The following is a 27,954-nucleotide window of genomic DNA, read 5'->3' as shown; positions in this document are numbered from 1 at the left end:
GAGGAGTATCCGGTTTTGTCAAGCTAAATCTAAAAAAAATTCCACACACCATTTTACTTTGATGTTTTACATCATTTATTTTGATTAGTTACAAAACATAAATAAAATCAACAGTTGAATTAGTTGCAATTTACAGAGGCTATATCACCAACAACATACTTTATTTATTTTTAGAGGTTACTCTGCCCAAATGTCCTTTTATCATTGGTTCTCAGTCATGCCATTGTGGGACTCCCTATGTGTGTTGCATTAATTTGTGTGTGAATTAAATCTGACCTGCAGCCTAATAGGAAGACGTATGTAAGTATGTTATGTATCTCCCAGGTTGTCATGGTTAAAAACTGGAATAAGATGTCAAAATAACCAAAACTTCTCTGACTATATTCTTATATGACCCTGGCCTGTCAGAACTCAGAGAGGTATATCAAGATAGGGAATTCCCATGTAAACATAGATGAAAACCAGTGTTTTCTAGATTTATAATAAAGAAAACACAATTTTACAATTTGTACAACCCCATTTCAAAATACAAAAATAATCTTTATCTTTTAGATAACATTTTGGTAACACTTCAAGGACAAAGCCAGCTGCACGTCATGAATCATGATCATTAAGCTGTAGTTTGCAGTCAACATGTTAGTATCAGACATGACAGCACAGAATCTCACCTGCACTAATAATAAACTACATCTCTGTGACAATGTGGGTTGTCTTGAAAAATACAGAAGAATTGTGTCATATTCTAGATTATGCCGTTTCTGAACAACCGTACCCTTTAGCAGAAACTCTTCCTCCTTAACCATTCATGTTTTAAATGGGTTTCACTCACATGTAGGCAATAACCAGAACAATATGCTGTTTTCAGTAGCACAGTCTCTTTATCATTAATAAAACACAAATGCGGCTTTGGCTGCAAGCTACTTATTATGCCAAAAAAGTGTATTAACGCCTGACCGTTGTTGGCCAAATGTGTGTTTGGCTAATCGCACTGATAACCAAATAAAATGTACAGCACTATATCCACTGCTGATATAATACTCTGTATCGCTGCATCTACAAATGAAGTGTTTAGAAATAGAGGAATGGGACATTTCTGACTTGAGTAAACCTTTTGCAGTGTGCATAAAGCACAATTATGGCCCACAGTTATGCATTCACACTGACAGCCTATGGTCAAAGACTAAATAGTTCACAATTGAAACAAGGAATTTGTCCAGCGCGAAACAAAGTTGGCAAATAGGCAAGTGAGGTTCTGACAACGATGTTGGACGTCAAGCTTACCTCTAGTATATGGCCTTACCTCTCACTGGTTTATGTTTTTTGAGGAAACAAGCCCAAAACATTACACATTTTAGGTTGGGTACAATGACATTTGAGAGGCCGCTTTGAATGAAAGAAACAGGGATGCAATTTGATACCATGCGATTATCTCAAAGCTTTGTCACACAGAAAAAATATACACTCACACACCCACAAAAAAATGCAGTCATTTCAAAAAGCAATATGGGTGTAACCCATATGGTCTCCCCAGACAATAGTGACGTGGCAGTTTTTTTAATTTTTCATCTTCTTCCTTAGCATGACACCTTGATTGCAGAGCTCAAACTGGAAGCAAACATGTCAAATGCACCGAAAGCACATTTACTCAAGACTGAGGAATTATCTCAGTAGGCTGCAAATAGTAAATGTAAGATTCATGAATATACAGTAAGTGCAAGCAGTTTGCAGTCTGGCAAGTTAATCATAAGGTCATGCCTGCTTGGGCTGAGTGTATCCAGGTATGCACTGAACACAGATGGCATATTTAAATTAACCATCATATCATTAATTGATATCACATCACTCAGTATGTTACAACTGTTAAACATAAAAGAATAAAAATGAAGCACATGCTGTACCAGTGAACAACACTGCAACAGTGTGGTTGGTCGCAATGTGGTAATGATGGCAGCCAGACAACTTTACCTTTCTCGACTAACGTGGTGTGGATCTTTTCATTGCCCATTGAAACGCCTTGTGCTGTCGGCCTACAGTTTCATGTCATGGTTATGAGAAGATCCTCTATGAATCTGGTTTTTCACTGTGCTTCTACAAAAATATGTTATGCCTTACAGAAAAATCCATACAATACACGCTGATCAATTTAGATGACCATTACTAATTGCACTTTTAAAATTGTTAGTCCTTTTACTGTAAGCATTGACAAATTAAACACACTGTCAAAACTTGTGTCCTTATTATCTCTGCTTAGGGAGAGATTGAGTAAATTTGAAAACATAAACATGAATGTTAATTTCTGTAAAAGGACATATGGGATATGTACTCGGATACTCCATAAACACTCACACTCATAAACACACAGTCATACATTTAAGAATGTATACATCTCAACACACAAACATATCATGATTCATAAACACCAGCCGCTGTGTTCCATGTTACCCCCCTGTCTGTCCACACTATAATCTATCATCTCTTACATTCACTCCCCATCTCATCCAAAAGTACACTGGAATTCACATATTCATTGCAGTCTCAACTCTCTCATGCATACACAGAACAAGCACTCCAAAGGGATCTGCTTTACGTTCTGATCCACTTAGTATTTCCATCTCTTGGACCTTTATATTGACATCACTCTTCACCTTGGTTTCATTTCTGTCCCAGAGGAAGTGTAGAGGTGGGGGGTGTTGGGTGAATTTTGGCACTGGAAGGTAGAGCAGCAGTAGAGCAAGAGGAGGAAGAGGTTGAAGAGGGTGAGGAACAGGAACAAAATGCCCCCCCGATAGCAGCAATGCCATCTGTAGGTGCAGTTGTGCCACTGGCCGTGGACACTGGAGATGTGGGCATTTGGGAAGGCAGCAGTGGTTGGCCTTGAGGTGGTGAATGGGGCAGTTGGGTGATGGGTTCAGTCTGTGACAGCGATTGGGACTGTATGGGTGTTTGCATTCGGGGCTGCGGTATCTGCTGGCAGAGTGAGGACTGCTGATAGGTCATCTGCTGGAGAGGGAGAGACTGATGGAGGTGTAAACTTTGCTGCACCTGTGGAACTTGAGCCATGTGCGTTTGAGGTGGTGGTCCCGGAGAGTGTAGGGTGGACAGGCTTCCTCCACCTGTGTATTGGGAATGGGCTGCCACAGGCAAGCTGGAAGATGTTGGGGGTGCCTGGGGGTTCAGTGGTGCCACTGGAAACCAACCTGGTGGAGCCACCTGTATGGAATATAGTAATGAGTATTGAGGGAATATTACAGCACAATAATAATGTGTTGGCCCTCGGAACAAATATATGTATATTTCTGCCCAAAACTATTTTGCTCCTCCACATTAGAACCAACTAAATGGTGTCTGGCTTCTTTTATGATAAATACATATTTCGTAAGAAAGAGCCAGTGTTTTGCAAAAGGCAAAACTTTATCCACTGCATTTATGATAACACATTAACAATCCCTCTGACCATATATTAAAGGTTATTTTCATATGGTATTAAAAATGAAAGCATATTACATAGTCCTACCTCAGTCGGCTGACTCCAGCCTCCCAACTCCTGCACCTGCTGAATCTGCTTAATTTGATTCAGCGAAGGCTTGGGCGGAGCGGGGCCCACCGTATCCTTCGTCCAATTATCAACGAGTTTGTGCAGTTCATCTGTGAATGTGCTTTTTATAAGAGGACTATGATCTGTGGAAAAAGGAGGTCACGTATCATAACACTGATTGTCACAAAATTCTGTGTTGTCCTTATATATTGATGATAAACTGTACCTCTTTTAGCAGGCAGTGAAGTGCAGTGCTCTGGGTTGCAGTATAGAAGCAGTCTACTCTGTTCACCACCTGAGAAACTTGGCTGCTGAATCCCTAGACGGGAGATACAAGAAACATTCAAACAGAAAGCAAGCAACAAAAGAATAGGAAGTGAAATCATTCATAAAAGTGTGTACCAGAGTGTGTAACTCCGTTGTTATCCATGTGAGAGTGAGGGCGGGGCCGGAGTTTGATTTTGGCTGGCCTGGGCCTTCGAGGAGACATGACAGGTGGTCCCATGGGAAGAGGAGTTGTTCGGGACAAAGAGACAGGCAGACTATACCGTTGGTCTTTGAGGGAACGAAGCTGACTGTACAGCTCCTGCAGCTCTCTGTTCTGGTGGGACTGAAGGGATACCACCTCTTTGATGTGCCTGCAGAGGAAGAGATGCAAAACACAGAGCAGCAGGTGGTGAAAGGTTGAGTAAAATCATGAACTGAAGATGAAGATAGAACAAAAATAATAACAATAAATATGCAAAACAAAAAAGGGTAGAAAGAGTTTAAACATTGCTTATAAAGGCAAGACACAACAACCAATGGAGACATTAATTAATTAATGGATAGACACATATCGTGTGAACTCTGAAATAATGATCTTTCCCTTCACTGACTTCTTTCTGAGCTTGTGTAGTTCTTTTCTCAGGTCTTCATCCTCCAGCTCACACTCATCATCATCATCGCTGCTGCCCAGGGGTGAGTGGCTGTGTCCATGACCACGAGGCAGGTGAGCCATTGCTGGGGTCCTCTTACTTTCATCTTTTTCTCCGTCCTTTATCCGAGATCTCCTCCTCTCCCTCTCCAAATTAGGAGACACCGGGGAGCTGTCAGGCTGTCTGTCCTCTTTCTTAGTCTCAGCCTGGGTTACAGAGAAGCGGCCCACTTTCCTGTGAGTGCTACCATGGCCTGATGGCACAGCCTTCGGGGAGGAGGATTGGGTCACTGGAGTCACCTGATGGCAGAGGACACATTACTCTGCCTGTCCAGACTGCAATGACTGTTCAGACTAATTGAGTGGCAAAGATAAAATCAGTAATTTGGCTCCTACCTGAAATCGTCCTTTGTGTGAATGAGGTGGATTTGACTGTGGTGCCTCCTTCTCCTCTCTAAGTGTCTGACTGCTGGAACTTCCATCTGATAAAGAGACAGCGATGAAAAACAAAAAGGGGAGACCCAGAGACAGGAACACAGAGACACAAGTATAAAGAGCACATACATGACAAGGTAGACACACACACACAAATAGACACAGACAAATGTATATGACAGAGACAGATGCACATGGATACGTGGGGCACGAACACAAAGGCACAGTGTTAAAAAACACCCATCAATGTCACACATCATCAACGTTGTGACTTAAATGACTTGCATGCAGGTATATGAAATGTATCATTATATGTTGAGTTGTGTGGCCGTCATTTTCTAAGCTATTAACAACAAAACAATATACAAAAAATATGCTTAAGAGATATATGTAATGGGCGTGTGGGAAGGGGTGGTAAATGCTTGTTTCATTAAAAACAAAATTATAGTAGGTCATTAAATTAAAAGAAAACACATTGTGAAATGGCAGTTGAATGTTTACAACAGTGTACCCCCACCCACCCACACATCCACTCTCTCATTCTCACCATATTCCCTCTCATATACCAGACAACAAAGCCCAATATCACTTAGAGATCTGTGCTAAGATCCACAGTGATAATGTTCAGTGTTTGATATTTGGGATTACTACGTATGTACATGGATAATGACTGCATCATTTGAGATCAACATATAAATATGCAGCTTGATGTAGGTGTTATTTACAGATAACAATCCATTATTAGTCACTTAGGTAGAACATAACATACAAGGTCATGCAGGTGAACTTGTAGCAAAGGATCTAAGCTACAACTGAACATATTAAACATTGAAACACAAACACATGCAAGATGGCTGAAATACTTGAAAAGTGAAGAGTGTGATAAACCTTAGCTGTATGAAAAGCCTACCCATGCACAATCGTAACTCATAAACCCTGGGTAATATGCACAATATATACTAGAACTTAGGACATGTATCATAATCTCAATATTTTCTTTTCTTTAATTGAGAAAGTCATCTTCATGAATGCATCAACTATAACTATGGGATACAGTATAGTCTCATGTAGCAATGTAGGAGTGTATATATGTTCTGAACTGAGTACATAATATCAGTTTAGCAGCTTAGCATCTCTTATTTGTGTCGTGAGTTGCATGTTGCAGTCTACACTGAGCCGGCAGGTGGAGGTGAGATGGTTGCTGCAGGCTGAGCTTACGGATTTTGTGAAAAAAAGGGGGGGGGGTCATATGAAGGGGTATGTCACGGTCACAGGCACTGCTGGGCTTTACTCCAGAGCTCATCTGCACTGAGATGGGCATCAGATGTCTGATGCCAACCTCGTCCTACACTCTGCCATTCTTCAACCCTCGTCTACTCTCCTCTGTTCTCGCCCCAGGGTGAGCAACCCATGCAAAAGGAAAGACTGCCAAGAAATTTAAATTAAGTAAAAAGGAATTAAGAAAAGAAACAACGAAAACAAAACAATAATGTATGTTGTGATGTCAACAGTTACACTACATGGAGAATATTATCACATTACAATAAACAAAAACAAGATTATTTAGCTATAAACATTAACATTCTTTGACATTAACAGATATTAATTCCTGATGGTTAAGAAGGTTATATTACTATGTTAAACTAGTATTAGATATTAGATTTAAGTCCATGCCTCAACAACCCATTCTCTCTCTTTCGCTCTCTCTCTCTAAGAGGACGCTACCTTGCTGGACTCTGGGCTTCTTGAACAAGCTGGCGGAGTGGCGCAGTTTGCATGCCCAGTTTTTGAATTTGCGAGTCCAGGATTTCTTGCTAACAGGATTTCTGATACTAGGACATGTCAGGTTTAGGCCAAAATATCCACCTCCTGCATTGAGCTTCTGGTGTCCATGCCGGAGGGGGATCGGGTGCTGATTGGGGGGCCATGATGCGTCTCCAGTGGTACTGGTATCAGAGTGTGGGGGTACAGCCTAGAACAGTTAAGACAATTAAAAATGGGCATGGAGTTGTTCAAAACGGAGAGACACAAATATTTAACCTTAACAAATAAAACGGCAATACACTGGGATATAAACTAGTAAAATAATGTCAATTCAGTACAATGAAAGAGAACATTTATGAAAAAAATTCTAAAATGTAATCTCACAAGAATGGTTGGTTCTTCTGGTACAAGTGGACGCTGGGGCCCAGCCGATTCATCCTGATTGGAAGGCAGGAGAGAGGTAGGCGTGGTGGACGAGGCAGAGGAGGAGGGGAGAGATGGGCAAGGCTGTTGTTCCACAGGGCCCATCTCCGCAAAGCTGGGCAGTTCCGAGGAAGCTTTCCCTCCTGCGCCATCTCTCTCTGGGTCAGGGGAGGTAGAAGAGGAGCGGGAGGTGGTGGGGGAGGAAGAGGAGGAAGATGAGTGAGGGGAGGTATCTGAAGAGGAGGCAGGTGGGGGAAAAGACAAGTGGTGGAGCGACTGTGATTCAGATGACTCGTCTCCTCCTGCTGATGTGGAGGCAGCTGATGTAGGGCCAGAGGCAGCTCCCCCGGCCGGGGCTGCCCCGCTACTATACTCCTGATATAACAAGTTCCTCAGCTTTTCATCCAGAGTCTTTATGCGGTTATCTACAAATTCAATTTTGGGAGGGCCTTCACTGTCCGACTCGGCCACAGAGGAAGGCTGAGCAGGGGATGGTGTCATTGTGAGGGAGAGAGCGGGTACGGGGGCTTCAGCGGTGCCCAGATGGAGAGGGGGCAGCGAGGAGTCAGAGGAAGGGTGAAAAGGGTTAGAGTAACTGCATGTGTCCTCTGTGAAACTTGTCTCTCCCATGGACATTTCTGACTCAGATATCTGTAAAGAGGACTGCTTCTGCAGCGGAAACTGCTGCTGTTTCTGGGGTGTGTCCATGGCTATAACCGTCTCTTGTTGCTGCTCAGAGTGTTGCAGCTGTTTCTGTGACTGTAGATGTTGTTGTACCAGCTCAGCAGGGTTCTGGGTTTGTTGTGGAATCTGCTGTTGCGGTACAGGGTTAACACTTAGCTGTGCCTGTTGTTGAAGAAACTGTTGACTAATTGACAGGGGCAGCATTTGGCTCTGATCTGGTGTTAAAGCAACAGCATCCATAAACAGCTGATGGTGTTGCTGCTGTAACTGCTGCTGCACCATTTGCTGTTGCTGTAAGTGTATTGTATGTTGCAAGCTTAACTGTTGCTGCTGCTGCTGATCAATATGGGCCTGATGTTGAGGCACTACAGCTGCTTGGGGTGCTATAACCTGCTGTGGTATCTGTTGTAACTGAGGCTGCTGCAGCAACTGTGGGGTATACTGTGGTGTTTGATGTTGAAGAATGGATTGTTGGGTCTGCTGTTGGGACATTGGTGGCAGAAACGACTGAAGAGGCGCAGACTGTTGTAACAACTCTGCATGACCTGTCTGAGAAAACATCTGCACCTCAGTCATCTGTTGTTGAAGTGGTATTTGTTGTTGCATTAGCTGCTGATGTTGTAACTGCTGGAGAGACTGTTGCAGTGCTCGTTCCTGCTGCAGCTGAATTTGTTCTTGGTACACTTGATGTTGTGATTGCTGTGGTGTTTCCCGCTGTATCTGTTGTGCCTGTTGTTCCAGCTGCATTGCCTGCAGTTGCTGTTGAACTACAGGTACCTGTTGCTGTAATGCAGGCTGTAGTTGTGTCTGCGGTAGTTTCGATTGTTGTGAGGCTGGTTTGTCCATCTGAGAGAGAGTCTGCTGCTGCTCCATGCTAAGTGTGCTAACTGCAGAAGAGGTCACTGCAGCACTAATAGATGGGGAATGAAAAGAGGTTGACGACCTTGGAGCAATTGTCACTGTATCCCCCATACTTTGACCTACAGAGGAGCAACCACTGCTTCCAGGAGGTGTGATGACATCAGGGAGAATGGTGGTGGGTGTGGGAAACACAACATTAGGAGCAGTGGACAAGGTGGGGAAATTAGCAGCAGCAGGTATTGCTATTGATGAGGGAACAGTGTGCATTTGGTCAACAGAAGCTGAGGTGAGGACTGGCAGTTCAAGACCACCTGAAGCAGTGACAGGGACAGAGGCCTTGAGAGTGGAGGCGGGTGCAGAGATGCTTTCAGAGACAGTGGTGTGAGGAGTTTGAGCAGAGATAGCTGAGCGGACAATGGAGGCAGGGGCTGAGACAATTGAGACGGGAGGGGAGGTGGCAGAAAGAGGGAGGCGGGGGGGAAAGGCCATGCCCGTCAAGGACTCCAGACTCTGGGATCCTTCACTTTCTACAGCCGCAGAGAGGAACACATTGTTAGTTTCTGTTATGCTGTCATGTCAGTCATATTAATAAGCCTCAGCATTGACATCGCCAAGTGATATCGGTAGAGCTCACCTCTTTCTGTTTTAGGAGACTGTGGTATCCTGCTCTCTGCAGTGGGGGGTGGCGTGCCTGCTCCCTGACTCGACAGAGAGTCTCTATGGCGGATGGTTTGGTTAATAAAGAAGCGCCAGCGTCCCACTGGAGAGGAATGGGGCACTGACTCCACTGAAAATCATAAAGACATTTTACAACACATAACAAGTTATAAAACGTAAAGCATTTTCGCATACTGTAATCACACTTTTATGTGACAAAGAAACAATATATTTATTACTAACCTGAAGAGCTAGTGGAAGTGCTCACATGTAACTGGTCCGTTGATCCAGTCTAATAAAGACATAAAGATTCAAATCCATTGAAAAATGAGAGAGGAGAGAAGGTGATAGATGGAAATATAGAACTCAATATACCTGTGAATGTGTTTGAAGAATTTCGTGAGCTTTCTTAACTATGGCTCTAAGATCTTCAACAAATTTCTCTTTCTCTACATCAAGGACAAAGTCCTCCTCCACCTAAAAACAAAATGTTAACCAAACAGCATTTATTAATGCATAGATTGACTACTTTTTAAAAGTAATTCAGACCATGGTAATACATGAGCAGTCTACCATGTAGTCTGCTATGTCCTCTGGGGCATCCCCTTCAATGTCAAACTTAAATGTCACCATTTTGTTGGTATGGGTTTCCAACTGGCATTCCACCATATTGTCCCCACTGCCTGACACCTAGGGGGGACAGCACAAATGTACATGATATAGTTGTCATTTTCAACAAATCTCTTTGTACACGTGATTTAGCAATATAGGGGGTTATTTGTTGCAGTTTTTTCACCTGGAGCATGCTCAGTTGAAACTGATGTGACATTTTCTCAGGCCTCTGAGAGGAAGCTGTCCTTTGAGTCTTTAATTTCTCAAACTTCCCATTGGCTAAGAGCTGAAATGTTTCTTCTCCATTAGCTGGAACAGACCTGTGGGTGATAAAGTAGTAGTGTAACTGCATTGTCTGTAAGGCTCTGGAAATGTGTATATGTAATACATAGATTTATTAACAGCATACTGTGCATTTATAACACAAAAAACAAACATAAATTAGTTTGCCCTTTTAAGCTGCTTTCAAATGAAAGCTTTCAGAACCTCTCCTTATCAGTACTCATATAGTGTGTATGATGACAAATAAACATAGTGAGTGATTGGACATGCAACGAGAATAATCGAGAAAGAGTTAACATCAGACAGTAACGATATCAGACATACCCTAATGAAGAATGACGTTCTGTACTTGACAGGTACGGACCATCCTGAAGAGTAACATGAAAACAGGCACAAAGTACACAGATATAAAGAACAAAAGAACAAACAAAAAAACATTAGCAACATCAGATGCAAGTAAATCTATAATGTAATAATGGATATTGCATTTAATAACAAATATACTGTTCTATGAATATACTGATGTTTTAACATTTAACACTTTAAATTAAAAAGACAAAGTTAAAGCCTTTTCATATAATTAGATAGCAGTACTCTCAATCATTCTACCAGAATGTCAACACATTAACAATTAATACAGCAAACTTTCACTCTTCCTGTACCTGAGCAATGCCCAGCAAGGAAAGGTCACAGTCTTGCAGCGAGGCTTGGGGTAGTTTGGGGGCATTAGAGTCAAGCAGTTGTAGAGCAGTGACAGGTGGATGGGAGGTGGGTATATAGTCGGCCTGCCCTGGTAAAGTTACCTGGGCCGCTGGCGGAGATGTAGGCAGCTCTGGCACAGGGAAAGTAGCGGGATAGTGGGATGGTAGGAATGGGAGAAATGGTAATGATGTTGGGGGACATGAGGTATGAGACGGGCTGAGAGGTGTTTGTTGTGCAGGAAAGACAGCATGGGGTAGCACAGGCTGTTCAGCTATAGGTGTCTCAGTGTGAGAATGAGCCTGTATCTGAGCATGTGTCTGCATTTGGGAGTTTGTTTGGCCCTGAATGCTGGTTTGTGAATGTGTGTGAGCTGGCAGCATCTGCTTGGCTTGGTGCTGCAGAGACGGAGGGGCACCTGCCACTGTCTGTGCAGAAGGAGGGGTCATCAGATGTGCAGCAGGTGGAAACTGTGATGGCAGCTGACCCTCGTCAAGGGCAATCAAATTTTGCTTCATAGGAAGGGGTTGCTCGATGGGAGTTTGGATGGGCTGTGCAAGTAACTGGGCCTGTGCAGGAGGTGGAGCTAATGGTTGGTTCTGTAGCTGTTGCTGGTATTGCACAGCAGACTGAGGCATAGGAGGCTGGGAGATGGACTGAACGACTGAAGGGCCAGCAGAGCCTCCTGGGGGGTGCTGCTGAACAACTGGATGTATTGTTGTTTGGCCTTGAACATAGCCATGTCCCGCCTGAGGCACAGGATGGGGAATTGCAACAAACTTTGCAGGGTCATCTACAGAATTGAGACAATCGGTTGTTGTTCCAACACCTTCAGCTAAGCCAGGAGACATAATCATCTGATGAAACTGTAGAACTGGCTCTTGTTGCTGCTGCTGTTGTGTAATATGAGCTGTATCTTGTTGTACATATGGCATGGCTTGGTGGGTAGGCTGAGAGACATACTGAGGGGTCAGAAGACCAGCAGTAGCCTGAGCATGCATCTGGCTAGGTGACTGGCCTTGAGTTTGTTGCTGGAGCTGGGTCTGCATGAGTCCTGGCATTTGAGCCTTTTGCTGAAGAGTCTCATGTTGGATTTGACTGGGAATTGAGGTAAATGCAGCTGGAGGCTGGACTGTAGCTTGGTTTTGCTGACCCATCATCTGAATGTCCACAGTTGGGCCCTGACCATGTGGTGGCTGAGTCTGGGTTAATGGCGGAGCAGTTACCTGTGTGAGTGTGGCAGGTCCTGGGTAATTAGTCTGTCGAGGAATTTGCTGGGTCTGGTTGACGAGAGTCGGTTGCTGGATCACTGCCGCAGGAGAAGATACTTGGGCCTCAACCATAGCCTGAGCTGCTTGGCCTGTGGATTGGGCTATAAATTGGACTGGGCACTGGTTCTGGTTCTCACTTTGTCCTGGCTGGGTAAGGACTTGAGCTGGGACAACAGCAGACGTCTGAACAGGGATGTGCGTAGTCTGAATGGCCATGGGGACCTGGGACTGTGATAATCTTTGAGTTTGGTGCTGAATCAGCTCAGTGCCGGCTGGCATATGAGGTTCCCTTATAGAGATCTGATGCTGCGGCTGGGCAACAAATGCTTGCTGCTGCTGACTCAATGCTGCTTGCTGCTGTTGCTCCATCACTTGCTGCTGAGTGAGAGCGGTATGAGTTGTAAACTGGGCGACGTTTCGTTTTGGGATGCACGTGTGCTGCACATCAATTGGTTGCTGCTCAAACTGCTGCTTACTGTTACTTTGTGGAATAGGGACAGCTTCTTGCGTCTCAGTTTGCTGAAGTTGAATAATGGCTGCTTGTTGCTGCTGCTCTTGAATCTGATGCTGTATCAAAACCTGTTGCTGCAATCTCTCTGCTTGTTGTTGTTGTAACAGGACTTGTTGCTGACACTGTTGCTCAAACTGTTGTTGCAACAGGGCTTGCTGCTGCTGCTCTATCTGCTGTTTCAGTTGCACTTGTTGCTGCTCATGTTGCTGTTGCTGGAGCTGGGCTTTCTGTTGTAGCTGATGCTGTTGTAAAAAAGCTTGCTGTTGCAGATGCTGTTGTATTAGCGCTTGCTGCTGTTGTTGTTCCATTTGTCGGAGTAAGGCTTGCTGAGGCAATTGTTCCGCTTGCTGTTGAGTCTGCTGGGGTTGCGGCTGTAATACAAGTTGTTGCTGCTGTTGTCCACTTTGTTGTTGCTTCTCTGGTTCTGTTTGTATTCCACTTTGGTGTTGTCCAATTTGTTGGTAAAATGGATTATGCTGATTTTGCTGTGAAGGAGGCTGCTGTTGCTGCTGCTCTGACTGATGTTGTAAAAGTGCTTGTTGTGGTTGCTGTTGTACAAGACCTTGCTGTTGCTGCTGCTTCTCTTGTTGCTGTTGAATAAGAGATTGCTGCTGTTGTTGATCAAACAATTGCTTGTGTGTAAGTGCTTGCTGCTGCTCCAGTTGTTGTTGTTGTAGTTGGGACTGTTGTTGTTGCTGCTGTTGAAGCAGGGTTTTTTGTTGCTGCTGATCAAGCTGTTGCTGGACGAATGTCTGATGTTGCTCGAGCAGTAAAGCTTGATGCTGTTGTAACAGAATTTGCTGAAACTGTTGTTGTAGTTCTGGTTGTATCATGGTCTGTTCACGAGGATCTCCTGTTGGTTGTTGTTTGTAAGTCTGAGGCTGCTCCCCCTGCTGTGGCAATGGCATAGCTCGCTGCTCCATCCCTGTGTGGGTAGGTACAACTTGCTGCTGAGGAGTTGTGTGAACAGGTGGAACAGGTTGCTGTACATAGATCTGCTGCTGAGGCTCATGTTGTTGTTTCTGGACAGCTATAGCTGAAAGGCTCTGTGGATGATGTTCCGTTGGTGGCTGAGTCGCATTAACTTGTTGTTGTTTGAGCAGAGCGGCCTGGGCCTCCATTTGCTGCTGCGGCTGCTGCGGCTGCTGCTGAAAGGTGGTGTTCTGGGGATCCATCTCTATCTGTTGTTGTTGGACAATAGTCTGCTGAGGGATCATGACAGGCTGTGTTTGCTGGGGTGCTGCCTGGGGAATGATGTCAGTGAGCTGCATGGGTGTGGCAGGGGGTTGGGTCTGATGAGCGAGGGGCACAATGGTCCCCCCTAGTCCAGCAGGATCATTGACTGATATGGATGTAGTGAGAACATTAATGGGTGCTTGTGGGCAAACAGGAGGTATGTATGACAGTGAGGGGGCCATTGACCCATGGGGGGTGGCAGTTTGAAATGAATCTGATGGGAATGTTTGAGACTACTCAGTGATAATGACAGAGTGATGATTGGTGTTGAAAGAAGAGGGAAAAGAAAGTGGTGAAAAAATTAGGTAAGAATTAGCTTTGGCAAGGAGGATAAATTACACAATTAATGTTATACAACAAGGTTTCCCACAGGGGTTTATAGCGCAGGTAGGTTAACTCACCTGAAATACAGACTGCAAAGCTATTTTACAAAAAATGTAGTACAATTTAATAAAATAAAACATTAATTGCACATGGCAAGTCTATAAAGTATGTTTAATTGAGAGGTAATTTGACCATTACATATTACCAACTAAGTAATCCCCTGGGGGAAACCCTGTACAACATACAATCAGATGGTCAATCTCAGAGCATTTAGAGGATGATTTGTGGTTAGGTAAATAGGTATTAAAGGTTAAAGAGCCCAAAATGTGATTAAGTAGTGGAACCATAGCTTTACATCCATTGAGAATAATAATACATGTTTTAGCCACAGTATAAATACAGTATATGGGTTTCATTTTAATACAAATTAGTTTCATCACCATTTTCACCTGAAAATATTGTTGAGGGATACTTGAGGCCTGTGGAACCATGGTACTGGGCTGAAGATATGCCTGACCAACAGGGCCCCCTCCACTTTGGCCTACGGACATGCTGGACATACTAACGCTCTGACCAATAGGCACATTTGGAACACTTCCACTCCCACCAAGTGGGAGCATTTGAGGATGAGTCAATGCGCCAGTACTCTGAAGAGCAATACAATTGTTAATAAACAATGTTGATTTATCAAAACCAATATTTCAAACAGTGATCAATTTATCAGTTTGGTGTGAATTGTGAACGTGAAGAAAACAAGGTATAGACGTACAGATGCCGTAGGGGGGAGAGTATTCTGAGAGTGGGTGTATGATTCCCCTTGTTGAGAATACAACTGGCTCTGTCCACTTGCATAAGATTCACAGCTGGCAGACTCAATGCTCTCACCTTCAAAGTGAAAAACAATTTAAAAAAAGAAGGAATGTAAAAACGTATTAACTCATAGCGTACCTCTCTTACAAAATACTGTTATATGAATTATATAATTAAGAGGCATACTCTACCTGGCAGACTCAGGTTTGTTCCACTGAAAATATGTTGCTGCCTGACATGCTGGTCCACTTCAGGCAGCTCCTCAGATTCCTGCCCTCCTCCTTCTCCTCTAGTCTGTCCAGCTGCCCCTGGCCCCAGTGAGGATGGGCAGGATGGATGAGAAAAGGTGGAGGAGGTGAGAGTGGGGTCTCTTTTTTCTTCAAAGCCTTGCTGCTGGAAGAGCTGCTGCTGTTGACGCTCACGTGACTTTTTGATCAGATTTACACGGTCCCGGATGGATTTTCCCACCACCTTGGCATCACTCTCATGGAAGAATCCTGACTTCACCTGAGAGAGAGAGAGAGAGAGAGATATTAATGACTAGAGGAAGGCAGAGGGAATCTAGGTCAGCAGGAGGTACCTTGAAATGGTTGATAAGTTAGGGATTTCCCTCATTACCTTCCTGCAAGTTTTTAAACATCAAAGCCTTTTTCAGGTCCACCTTATCCCACACTGGACACTCACATGAATCCCATTTTCTACTACTCTGGCATAAATTGAACCTGTATCTCACCATCTCTAGAGCCACTTCCTCAGCGCTATCATTCTCCAGGTCATAGCTGAACTCGATGGCCTCGTTGTCTTTGTGCTTCCCCTTAAGCTTCTTGGGCTCTTCAACCCAAATACGGAGAGCCAGACAGTCCTGGGTGCCTGTGTCCTCCTCTGCCAACTCCACCCGGACCCCGGTGTCCTCCCCAAAGAATGCATGGTTCAGGAGGTCTCGGACGGAAAGTCTGTCAAGGGAGAGGCAACAAAAGGAGCAGGGATGATGAAACAGGCATCAGCATATTGTATGATCCCGATCACAAATTCAGCATGAGACAATGTAGTATGTTATGTAATTAAAGTAAAACCTGCTTACCTCTGACTCTTGTTCTGACGAATGCAGGCTTCTATGATCTCTTTGATTTCTGGATCAGTCACTTTATCAAAGCTGGCTGGCTTTATACCCTGCAAAAAAAATATTATTAGGATTCATAGGAAATTATGGAATTAGGTTCTGGGATACTGTATCTAATCATTGAAGATATTGAGTTTGGATCACACTTCAATACATTATTAAAGAATAAGTTTACACATGTCATCACCACACATGCATTGAGTTTGTATAGGATTATTGCAGTCAAAGAGACTCACACTTGTGACTTTGCGATAGATCTGAGCAGCATTTTGGCACTCAGAGTAGGGGTATTCTGAAGTGGCCATCTCCAGCATGCACATCCCGAAAGCGTAGACATCCACAGACTCATCATAGTGCTCCTCATACATCTCTGGAGCCATGAACTCTGGCGTTCCTGTTAAAACCAGATTATAGTTCACAGTGAGTTACAAGCAGAAGAGCTGAATACTATTCCACCGCTGTCACTGTTACAATCTGTATTTACTGTCACATAACAATGTCTGCAGAGCACTAATGCCCCAAAGTCAATGGAGGAATTAGTAACAATCTACCTGGTGATTGCTTATTGAGCTAAATGGTACTCACGGTGCATCGCTTAAATTGGTTTACAGAGCCAACATCTCATCAGTGGTCTCTGTGTGCGTTAAGTGCAACTCACATGAATATTAAAGTGTCTCTGTCAATAATAATCGATAACCTTCAGACAGCTGATGACCTGTGTAAAAATCTGAACAGTGCTGAATGCAGAGAAAAGTATAAAGGCCCTGACTCAGTTTTCTCTCAGAAGTTCACAGGGTATGGAAACGTTTTCCATTTCAAAATGCAATACTTCAAGATGAAGACTACAGTGCTTTTGCCCTTGCATATGGCTTACAATTGCCGCCTCCTCCGTGTTGGAGATGTTAGGCGATTTCACACAAAGTTTGCATCTAGATTTCTTTTCCCATTTGGAATCCTTCGCCAATCAGGCTTTGAATTTGGGAAATTCATATCAGCCCTTGGAAAACGTCAGTGCACTACTACCCAGAAGGTGAGACGGTACACTGTCAAACAACTTGCACTTGAGGAGTGTGTGTTTAGTTGCAACCTTGCTTTTCAATGGCATCAAGCTTGCTCAAGCCTGTGCTCTCTCAAACAGTGGCATATAATCTGGCTGCCCTAGGGGCCATTTATTTTTTATTTTTTCTATTTTAGAAAACAGAATAGAAGCAATAGCCTGGAAACAGAAATGTTTTTCCATATACTCTTCCTTTTTCCATACTTAAACAGCTAGACCTAGAAATTACAAAAGAATTCCCTACTTTTCCATACTGCGTAGGAAGCGTGCAGGTAGTTGGTCTACTTACCAATGACACTCTTGGCAAATGAGGTTCGCATAAGAGTTGCCAGTCCCAGGTCACCTATCTTGACTGAGCCTGTGGGACCTGTTATGAAGATGTTGTCACACTTAAGGTCCCGGTGGACTATTGGAGGAGTCCTGGTGTGAAGGAAGTGAAGGCCCTTCAGGATTTGCCGACACCAACTTCTCAGGACCTTGGGTTTCATCACTTTAAAGCGCTTCAAATAACTGTGCAGAGAGATAGAGCAGGATGTGTAGTGGAAACAAAAAAAACTGTAATAAGCCTCTGATTGACAGCTAGATGATCCCCATGAGAGACAAAACACTATCATTAATACTTTTGAATTCCAATGCTATGACAGCAGGACTTCACTTAAATCACTTTTAATATTATATTGTATATAATGACTTTAAATTGATCGGATTAATTTTCTTCACCATCAAGATAAGTGAAAAATTCTTTTACTGTAATCATAATCTCTATTAATCAAAGTTGGTTCTTCGAAGTATGTACAGTATAACTTGCTCAAATGAAAGAACACCAGTCCATTTGCAGAAGCTTTGAGGTTGATTATCTTTTTGTTGTTTGTGGGAGAAGATTGAGGAGCACTTCCAATATTAGCACCATGTGTTCATAGTAAGCAAACATCAGCACTATGTGTTCACAGTAAGCAAATATCAACACCATGTGTTCATAGTATGCAGGTGTACCGCTATTGTTTTGCACTGAAGCTACAATTGCTACAGATGACATAAGTGAGAGAAACTACTTTATAGTTTCTAGGCCTTTCATCGACATGATGATGCATACTGTACATCAGCTTTGTTTTTATTGGTAATTCTAAGCGCTTCATTCATTTATAACAATTTGCAGTACATAGCTGCTGCCTATGGGTGGCATTTACTCTAATGGGAGTAGTGACATGACTAAACAACACAAACATAGTGGACTGTCATAGCGTTAAGAATAATACGAGGAAGTTGGGCTAACGTTTTGAGTGTTCCTGAAGTCATGAGTTCAGTGACCAGTACGATGCACTTCTTGCCACGGAACACAGACTCCCAGGAATCATAGAAGCGTACAATGTTGGGATGCTGGAGCCCCTTGAGCATCTCGGCCTCCTCCTTGAAGCGTTGCTGCTCTGCCTTGGTCAGCTTGCGGTCCTGAAGGGAGAGGTACACAACAAGTTAGATGGCATAATTGTGAACATTCCCCAGAGCTTTAGAGGTTAGGACTCCTATACTGTCACTCAATTCCACAACTGCAAACACTATTGCTGCCACTAGATGGTGCGAACAATACAGAGTTTCAGCAGTGCTGAGACAACACCCAACCCGTGACTTTATAAAACACATTCCTACTGCATCTGCCACACATCCCCAGCATGGCAGCCAGAGTGGATGCGGCAGACATCCAATTCACTGGCACAGGCAGAACCCCACAGGAACAGACACAGACATTGACTTATCCCGCTGTCGAACAATGGTGCATAGGTTATTTATAAGATGTTAGACTCTTGCATGCTATGCAGAGAAGGTGTTCGGTTCTGCAGTTAAAAAAAATCTTTATTGCTTGTGTATTCTTATGTATTCTTCAAATTTCTTAAGCCCTTAGTGCGCTCATCAATAACATCAGCTATATTCAGACAAAACACACCTATCTTTTAAATATCAACATAATCCTCACAATTAAAGCATTTTACTGTGCAGGAAATGGTGACTGGCCTTACTAAGTCAGTCTGTATTTTTAGACTTTACACAAGCAACTGTTGTCTGCTATTTTCATGTGTACAAATAACAAAGAATTGTAGGTGTTTGACCTTTGTTGACCTTGTGACCTGCTCTGTGAGAGCATTTCTTTTATGATATTGAAAAGTATAAATAGAAAAAAAACACTTCAAGAGTGCATCGTCATGTGTTTGTATTTAACAACAGACAACCTTTAACCATTTATGTAAGAGCAAAATACTGTCGAAAAAAAGAAAAACAGTGTGTCTGACTTGCTATCTGTAAGGGAGTCGGGTGGCAGCCATTGTCGCGTCACAAACAGACAAAACTATAAATAGAAGTCAGCCTAACACGGGCTCTTCACTGATCAATTCCATCGATGTTGAGCTTCTTTTTTTTCTCCACAAATTTCCTGAAAGGGACACACTGTACTGCAGATGTTTGGATGTATATACATTTTCATGGAATGCAATTTTCTCTGTCCCTACCCTTTTCATATTTATCATATGGGTTTGTTTCTTTTCCAGCATGCGCTGATTTTGTGCCTCTAGTTCTCTTCCCTGCTGTGTCTGTGTTTTATCTTTTCAGACATCTTTTCCTCTCTGTGTCTATACTGGTTCAGGCTCCTTTTCTGGAAGTACTGGTGGAGGCAATTGCTCTACACCCCCCTTCTCAATAAAAAGGCTGTTTCTCATTGCACTATTATGGCTAAGAATAAGTTAGCCAGCCAAGGTCTGTCCTTGTGCGCTCATTCCTTTAACACCAACTACCTCATGTTACTATGTGCATGCATGCTTAAGCAATTATGTGTGTTTACCTGACTGTCTGCAGGTTTATCTAACCATGCTTAGGTCCCAATGCTGTCAGTCTCTACAGCCCCTCTAGCCATATCTACAAGTGCTATATTTTGTCTGGGACTACTGTGTTTGGGTGCCTCTGTCCTCAGTCTCACTCTTTGGTCAGAGCATCACTCTGCCTCACTGTCTTGCTCAGTGTTTGGCCGCGTGTCATGTCTGCTGCCTCCTCAGCATCTATCGTGTCTCTCACTGAGTGTGACATCAGACAGCCTTAAGGTCGACAAAGGTCACAAAGAGTTCAGTTGGTGAGATTGTGTCTAGAGAGACTTACACCAACCTTCTTCCTATTCACTAGCTACCCACCCCCACACACACACACACATATTCACACAAAGAGAAGAATGCCAACAATAAAAAACATCTCTAGAAAAAAGACAATGTGCATTCTTCGAGTGTGTCATTAAAAAGTCACAGTCCTCTTTCCATTGCCAAACGCGCTCAGCGCGCCCAAATACAATTACTGCTGCTAGGAGGCCTCATTCACACTGATCTATGTGATTCAATTAAGGGAATACTACTCAATAAGCTCCTGGAAAGGATGATAATAAGGTGGAATTGTGTACTAGAGTACATTAGTCCAACATTGGTACAACAGCAACCCACAAAAAACAGATATGACAAACAAACGGCACTTGGCCACCACAGGAGAAAAATGGACAAAACAGCCTCCTAACCAGCAGATAAATGTAAAGAGGGAAGCAAGAGAGGGAGAGAAAGGGCAGCTCAGGAGTCCATGACACAGCCCTTTGGGGACTGGTCAACTCTTTTTTTCTCTCAATCAACCCCATTTCTGCAACCTTAAGAAGTGAACACTCTAGCTCTACACACAAAGTAATCATTAGAATAAGAATCCCTAATCAATAATTATTTTTAATTAATATTTTATTCTCTGTATCATGGAGATCTTGGTGCAGCTCTCCTAATGAATACCTAAGACTGTAAACAAGGTACACATAGATACACTTGGGTGCTGCCATTAAAATCAAAACAAGCAGTAATGGGCATACGGACATATTTAAACTTCCTGTTCAGCCACATTGTTTTTAACGAATGTATATATTCTCACTCTCCATGTGTACCATGTGAGCGACATGAAAGATGTCCATTGCCTTGTGATCATGAAAACATGATGCAATCCAAGAAGATTATGATGTTCAATTTTTGTTGAGATTGCGGCAGTTTTCCTGCTGTCCTTTGTTTTGGTCAGAATGGTCAGACAAGCTATCAGGATCACTTTACAAAATCAGAAAACCCCTACAATACAGGAACAACCGTTGGTACAGTCTCAACAAATACAGAACATTAGAAGTTTCACAAATGTCATATTTACTGCGGGGCAACAGTATATTGGGAGTTCTTGATATTTTGTACACCCCTGCATAGTCACTTTGGTCATGTAATATGGTTGTCACAAGGCGTCTCCATTGCAGGGGCTTAAGTACTATAACTTGGTAAGCAGAGGAAGACCTGGTTGTGCACCATGAGATGTTTTTGGATCAGACATCTGGTACAACAGAAGGTCAAGCTGCAACTTAAGTAGCCTCATAAATTGACAGGATATGGCTTACAAGGCACATTTGGTAGATGGTGAAAGGCTAGAATAATGAATGCAAATATGAGCCCTAAAACAACTGTTTTGGAAAATATCAGATATCATACAGACTGAGTGGCTTCTCTGGTTACATTCTTTTCTTGATAAATAAGGGCTGCTTTAGGGCACTATCAACGCATAGGGGAACATTAGTTTTGCTGGAAGTGAATATTTGTACATTTATCAATGTGGGAATAAGCATGTCAGTGTTTGACAATCCAAGGTGGTGGCTAAAATTAGATTACTGTAAGCTACAACAGCTCAGACTAAGAAGTTGGATTGTTGGAAAAAGGCTGGCCCACACGCCGGATTAGAACCTGAGGCCAATGGGCCAAGTTCACTAACCTTCATAGATGCCTTTTGCTAATGTGCTGCACTGGCCATTTCTTTTTAAGTGACCACTTATTTGGAGGAGGTCTTTATATCTCTATATGTACTGAATATACATACTATATGTACTGAATTCTGCTTCTCATATGGAGAGTTGTGAAAAGGTTTAATAAAGGAAATCAATGTAACCTTAATAATTTATCTTAAAATCTGAAGCCAAGTTCTTCCCTTGTGTGGCATTCTCTTTTTTTGTCAAATGCCTGAGATAATAATGACCTCATAATAATTTGAGCATGTGTTCTTTAGATGTATTGATTGTCTGATTAGCCTATACAGTTAATGCCTGTGGTATGTGGTAATGTCTCTAACATTCAATTGCAATTGAATCTCCATTGTCAGTTAGGTAATGGGCATATAGCCTGAGGGACACTTGCCAACCGTTGGTGCCCTAGTTGAGCCATGCGACTGGCCAGTGTGGTTGGATTGATTCCATCTGAGTTTAGTCAGTTCAACTGTAGTCCGTCTGATTCCTAATTTTAGTCACCTATCAATAGTCTCTTCTTGATTTACCGAGCCGCCCCCATATGGTCTTTTGCTGCTATTTGTTACACAAAGAATAATGTAATGATTATATCTTTCTGCAAATGATATGGTTCTTTTGAATACTTTAACCAGAGTCTGCGTTGATTGTTCTTATCAAGGATTAGGAATACAGCTGTCAAATATAACACAAGGTAAGCAGCAGGCGGCGACCAGAGATGATCTCTCAACCTTTTGAACGGCTCAATTATAATGACGTTGAGTGTAGATGAACAAGGGGTCCAACCTGTTTCACAGGAGGCTGCATGCTGAACTCTCTAAGGCTCTTATGGCCTTCATAAGGATGAGCATGTTCACTAAGAAACATTGCACAGTGATTGTAGCGGGCAACCTACTAAGCTGACATAAGTCCAAAAGGTTCAATAACAATACATGTTAAATCAAGTATTTGAGGTGGTAATCACCATCATCATCATGGCAACTTTCAGCATTGCCATGAATGCTGCTCTGACATTTGCAGTTCTGTGAGTGTAGCTTAGCTGAGCTGAGCTGAACTGGACCAGTTGGGATGACTGGGTTGAACCAGTCTGGTGTCTGCCTCCCGAGTTATGCTGTCTGTGCAGAGTTTTTGTTACAGCCTTACGAGCACCCACTGTAATTAACTCCCTGGATCACTCTGCATGCTCGCTCATTCAGAAAAAAAGTGATAGATGGAGCGAAGAGAGAAAGAGGGTGACAGGCCGACACATACAGTGGCATATATGTTGACACAGACGGACAGAGAGCAACAGCTTGCACCCAGAAATGTAATACATGTACAAGACACACACAAACACATCAAAACACTTAGGGGCACGGACAGCAAAATATACAACCAAAGCAGTAGCAAGGGAGATATAGAGCTCTGTCCTTTTAGAAGTGGAATTCCCAGGGAAACACAGAGAAAAGATGCCTGTGCCTAATTACACACTCTTTCAAACTGCATTTGGACAGACTGTCCCCTCTATGTGGACAAAGGAGAGGTAGAGCAAGGGGGAGCTCCCAGGCTGCAATCTCATAGTGGATATATATATCATGTGCAGGCTGTTTATCATTCTGTCCCATCCAGTGCCTTCAAACTGGAGACATTGAACAGACACTTCTGAATGATTACTTGGACCTGTGTTTTTAATTGTAATTGACTTGTTTGAATTTCAAAGTTAAAGTGTGAGGGACTGAGCAAATAAAGTCGTCTTTAAACCAAACCAAATGTGTTTGTCTGTAATCACAATGAACACATTTAGATACAACTATAGACAACAGTGGTTACATCAAGTCTATCATTATTAACACGGCTAGCCAGTCATATCTAACCATTACTATTCTGATCACTATTGTCTCACTAAATTTAACCTGTCATTGAAACTGTGTACAAGCTTTGGTAAGGTTGGCTAAATAGGACGGATCATGTGACCTGAGAATGTTGCCGTGAATGTGACACTGGATCAATCCATAGGCGGGTTACCAGGCTGCTGTGTGCATGTGTACGTGTGTGTTTGCATGTGTCTCCCTGCATGTGGTAACTCACTGTTAGCTACACAACTGCTCTCTGGGAGGGATGCCATGGTAATCCTCTACATGGCCTGTCGTCTCCCGCTCTCTCTCTCTCTCTCTCTCTCTCTCTCTCTCTCACTGACCATGACCTCCCATGTCTCGCTTTTCTTTCTTACACTCTGCCTCCTACTTCTACTTGCAGTTGCTCTGTGTCTAAATCTCAGTCTATTTTTCTCTAATAGGCTGTCTTCCTATCTGTGTATGAAATACATTTAATTAGACTGTAAAATATGCACGAGTGGTTCTAATTGTCTCAGTAATTTCTGACTGATCAGTAACCAGTAACAACTAGTTTTTCTTCATGAGATTTACTTTGACAAAATGCAATTGTGGAGAAAGAATTTGATTTTTGCAGATCCAATATTGGTGCACAAATCAGCTTAAGCCTACGTCTTTTCATTTTCAAAATGTTTTACAACCTCAGATATTCCCACACTCCTGTGCCAAGGCAGTGCTTTTGTGTCATGGAGGTGAAACCGACTACCTTTGTCATCTGAGCAGATCTCTTGAAAAAACGTGACACATCAAGTGTTCAAGTACGAACATGATTCGTGGCATTATGATGTACCAAGCAGCAGAACTGCTGATGTGAATCTGATTTACTAGGTGTTGAAGTGAAACCAGAAAAAAAGATTGGGGCATGCCTTCTGTTTGCCAGTCCAACAAACAGAGCTTGATCTCAAGGATTAGTCCAGGCTCTTGTTTTGGAACTCCAAACCAAACACATGACTGACTTTTCTCGCACAAAGCCTGCAGTCAAATCGGATGGCTTATCATTACACTGCTCTATTGTGGGGCCAAGAGTCAGAGGGACGCATTTCTTCTCTCCTCCACGAGTCTGTCTCCCACCACATGTTGAATTTAAACCATCTAACAATGTTTCCCATTACTTCTCTGCATAATACAACCGGTTGGCCAAAGCATGTAAAGACTTTGACAGTGCTCTGGTAATAGACATTTAAAAAAGTTCATTATTTTCCTCCCACTGAAATGTCAATACGTGACAAAGAGTTCCTTACAGTACGGTTTGCTGTATATCTGATACAATGTTCCTATCTGCTCTGTGATCACAAAATACATCCCATTCAGAGCTTCCCTTTCACGTGACTATTTCCATTTCAGACTTCATCATATTACACAATAGACAAGTGTAGACTATGAAATGTACTGTAGCCCTCGCTTTACTGTTCAAACTTTCCTAAACAGCAATGTTGTTTTGCCTTCAAACTTAAGAATTTGGTCAAAACATTGAGATATTTGTTTTTCTCCATATAGCCCGGTCCTATTGAATACGTGTGATACATGCTTCTTCAAAAATATCTTTCTCGTAACTAACAAGGGTGAATATATACCTTTACCTGAGTCCCTTACCTGATATAAAGTACTACACCATGAATGCAATCCTTAACATTAATATTTACCTTAAGTGTCATGACTGAATGATATAATTCAGGCTAATGCACACCATTCTGATTCTAGTAAGATAAACTATCACAGCACTGACAGTTCATGATTCTATTATTCATAATTGTCCCAGAAAAGGCAACGCTCCACATTCAATGTGTGCTGTCACTTAACTACAAGCGATGCTCCTCCTTTTCACCCCGGTCTCCACTGAACTGCAGTCTGCAGTATGAATAGCAAGCAGACAACGTCCTGAGATTCCAGGAAGAAGAGCTCAGGGGACACATCTAATACAATTCACATTAAAAAGTGTATGGACAGCTCTCTAAAGCACACTAATTGGAAATATTATTTGTTGATATCAAATATTTCCATTTACCTTTCAAGGTTGTGTACACAGCCTGGAGTGTGCACAGATTATTTGGGGTGTATTCTACCATGCAGCTAATTGGGCCTGCTAATGCAGAATATATAATGATACATTTTGAATATGCATCATGAATTTGATTTTGCATCATGGTGTGATGAAAAAAGAAGAAAAGCGAAATGTTTTTCTTACCTGTAGTTCACACCAAGCCACCTCCACCCAAGTCTCTGTGTCCAGGCCTTTATACACAGTCTTGAAGGCTCCTCTGCCCAGTTCAATGTCAAACTTGAGGAACCTGCCTCCAGGAGAAGTGGCCACAGCCTTCATCTCCGCCTCCTCCTCCTGCTCCCTCTCCTTCCCCCTTTGGGTGGATGCGGAGGAAGGTACGTCCGGCTCCTGGCTGGAGCTCGGGCAGGATGAGTCATGGCCCACGGCAGCACAGGATGAAGCAGCCCCTGGCTGCTGGGCACTGCTGGTGAAGACTGAGTCTGAGGAGCGCAGCTCCAGGTGAGGGGCACTATGGGGGGCCTCTGGGGTCACCTTCACCTCATTGTCCTCCTCACAAATCTCCACACTCTTCCGGAAGAAGCGCTTCTCCCTCCTCAGTCGTTTCTGGCCAGTGTCGACTGGTAAGGAGGGCGTGGAGAAGGAAATCGGCCTGACTGGGTTCTCCTGAGCCTCCTGGCTGGCTTCGCCTCCTCCCCCTCCTTCTCCTTGGATTCTTCCATCCTCTCCTCCTGTCGATTTCCTCTCCTGAGTGTGGGAGGAGGGGAAGTCCGAGGGGGTGCTGTTTGTCCTCTCCCTCTGTGAGTCTGCCCTGCCCTCCTTTTCATCAGGTTTTTCCGAGGAGTCCTCGGTGCCTGTGGGCTCTCCTGGGTCAGTAGCCATGGGGAATGGACTTTCCCACACCTCCTTGACCTCCTCCTCCTCCAAACCTTTGCTCCTCCGTCAGTCCCCGTCTCTCTCTCTTTCGGTGGTTACCCACTCACTCCTTCCAGCCCGTCAGGTTGTTCTTCCAGTGCTGCAGGTGACTGAAGGCCGTCCTTGGTCAAACTGGTTAACCTCTTCAACCTTTCCTCCACTCTCTGCCGCCCTTTCTCCTTTTATTAGATTATTTACAGTAGCACAGGAGGGTGAGACCACAGCTGTGAGAGAATAGTTTCTATCCTCACTTTCCTCCTCACCATGTCCTACATTTACTTTATATCCACATATGTGCTGTACTAATCAAAGTAAAGCACACGTCTCCCAGCTCTTAGAAACACACACTAAACCAGGAGTTTTTTCAAGCCCGTTGGGAACGCTGCTGTTTTTCCCTCAAACTGTTGGGTGAATATCTTCAAGTAAACCCTGCAAGACAGAGACAAAACATTGCATTAATATTCAGTCAGAGGAGAGAATTATTGTGATGGTGTTATCGCATTTAACTTTCTTAAGAAGAATGTCAGTGGGATTCTGTTTGTTTGATGAGATACATTTAATAGAGGGACAAAACGGACCAATGTCACAGAAGTAGTAAACTCACAGACTATCCTCACAGCACCATTGAAAAACAAAGCACTGTGAAAGTAGTCTGAGTAAACGTATGTGTAAACTGGATAAGATTTGATATGAAATAATGAACTAAAGAGTCGTGGCTGATCAAACAGCTCTTTCTTGTAAAGCTAACCAATGCTAATACAAAGAGTACTGTAATTTATCTTGACAACATGAAGTGTGGATTGCCTGTAAAACCTCTGCTCAAGTATTTGTAGCAATTAAGCTCACAAACATGAATGAAAACCTAATGTGAGTAGATTTGAAGATTTCCATAGTTGGTGCGAATATTTCCAGTAATGAAATACACGGTGAAACCTTAGAAAGTACAGATGTCTGTAAATGGCCTTTTTCCACAGCCGCTAGTCTGTGAGTTAATTAATTTGGTAATGTTAATCAAACTCAGTCGTGAACTCTGGCCGACCAGTTTGTACCCGTACATGGTAAGAATATCCCAAAACCCATAAAGCAAAGCAACCATTTAATCTGCTCAATCGGCCAAAGAAAAGCTTCATCTTTGTTATGGGCT

General features: G+C 43.1%; 1 protein-coding gene across 6 annotated transcripts in view; it reads right to left on the bottom strand.

Annotated features, from left to right (window-relative positions):
- Positions 1-119: 119 nt before the first annotated feature.
- si:dkey-151g10.3 (serine/threonine-protein kinase WNK3) overlaps positions 120-27,954 on the bottom strand; it is a 37,232-nt gene continuing 9,397 nt past the window's right edge. The window contains exons 2-25 of one of the 6 annotated variants that reach the window (XM_034538113.1): positions 26,082-27,239; positions 18,471-18,643; positions 17,487-17,707; positions 16,377-16,534; positions 16,102-16,190; positions 15,754-15,973; positions 15,212-15,527; positions 14,980-15,095; positions 14,660-14,857; positions 10,832-14,119; positions 10,494-10,537; positions 10,072-10,207; positions 9,849-9,965; positions 9,651-9,752; positions 9,519-9,567; positions 9,253-9,405; positions 7,035-9,145; positions 6,612-6,858; positions 4,848-4,933; positions 4,414-4,751; positions 3,938-4,173; positions 3,762-3,854; positions 3,515-3,678; positions 120-3,210 (exon numbers count right to left, since the gene is read on the bottom strand). In XM_034538113.1, coding sequence (XP_034394004.1) covers positions 2,653-3,210; positions 3,515-3,678; positions 3,762-3,854; positions 3,938-4,173; positions 4,414-4,751; positions 4,848-4,933; positions 6,612-6,858; positions 7,035-9,145; positions 9,253-9,405; positions 9,519-9,567; positions 9,651-9,752; positions 9,849-9,965; positions 10,072-10,207; positions 10,494-10,537; positions 10,832-14,119; positions 14,660-14,857; positions 14,980-15,095; positions 15,212-15,527; positions 15,754-15,973; positions 16,102-16,190; positions 16,377-16,534; positions 17,487-17,707; positions 18,471-18,643; positions 26,082-26,777 — 9,909 coding nt within the window. In that variant the 5' untranslated portion in view covers positions 26,778-27,239 and the 3' untranslated portion in view covers positions 120-2,652. Of the gene's footprint in view, positions 3,211-3,514; positions 3,679-3,761; positions 3,855-3,937; positions 4,174-4,413; positions 4,752-4,847; positions 4,934-6,611; positions 6,859-7,034; positions 9,146-9,252; positions 9,406-9,518; positions 9,568-9,650; positions 9,753-9,848; positions 9,966-10,071; positions 10,208-10,493; positions 10,538-10,831; positions 14,120-14,650; positions 14,858-14,979; positions 15,096-15,211; positions 15,528-15,753; positions 15,974-16,101; positions 16,191-16,376; positions 16,535-17,486; positions 17,708-18,470; positions 18,644-26,081; positions 27,240-27,954 lie in introns of those variants that run through there. The other 5 variants (XM_034538114.1, XM_034538115.1, XM_034538116.1 and 2 more) reach the window with 5 other exon arrangements.

The sequence above is a fragment of the Cyclopterus lumpus genome, chromosome 7 (assembly GCF_009769545.1).
Source record: "Cyclopterus lumpus isolate fCycLum1 chromosome 7, fCycLum1.pri, whole genome shotgun sequence".
NCBI lineage: Eukaryota > Metazoa > Chordata > Actinopteri > Perciformes > Cyclopteridae > Cyclopterus > Cyclopterus lumpus.
This window is presented reverse-complemented; position numbering and strand designations above follow the sequence as displayed.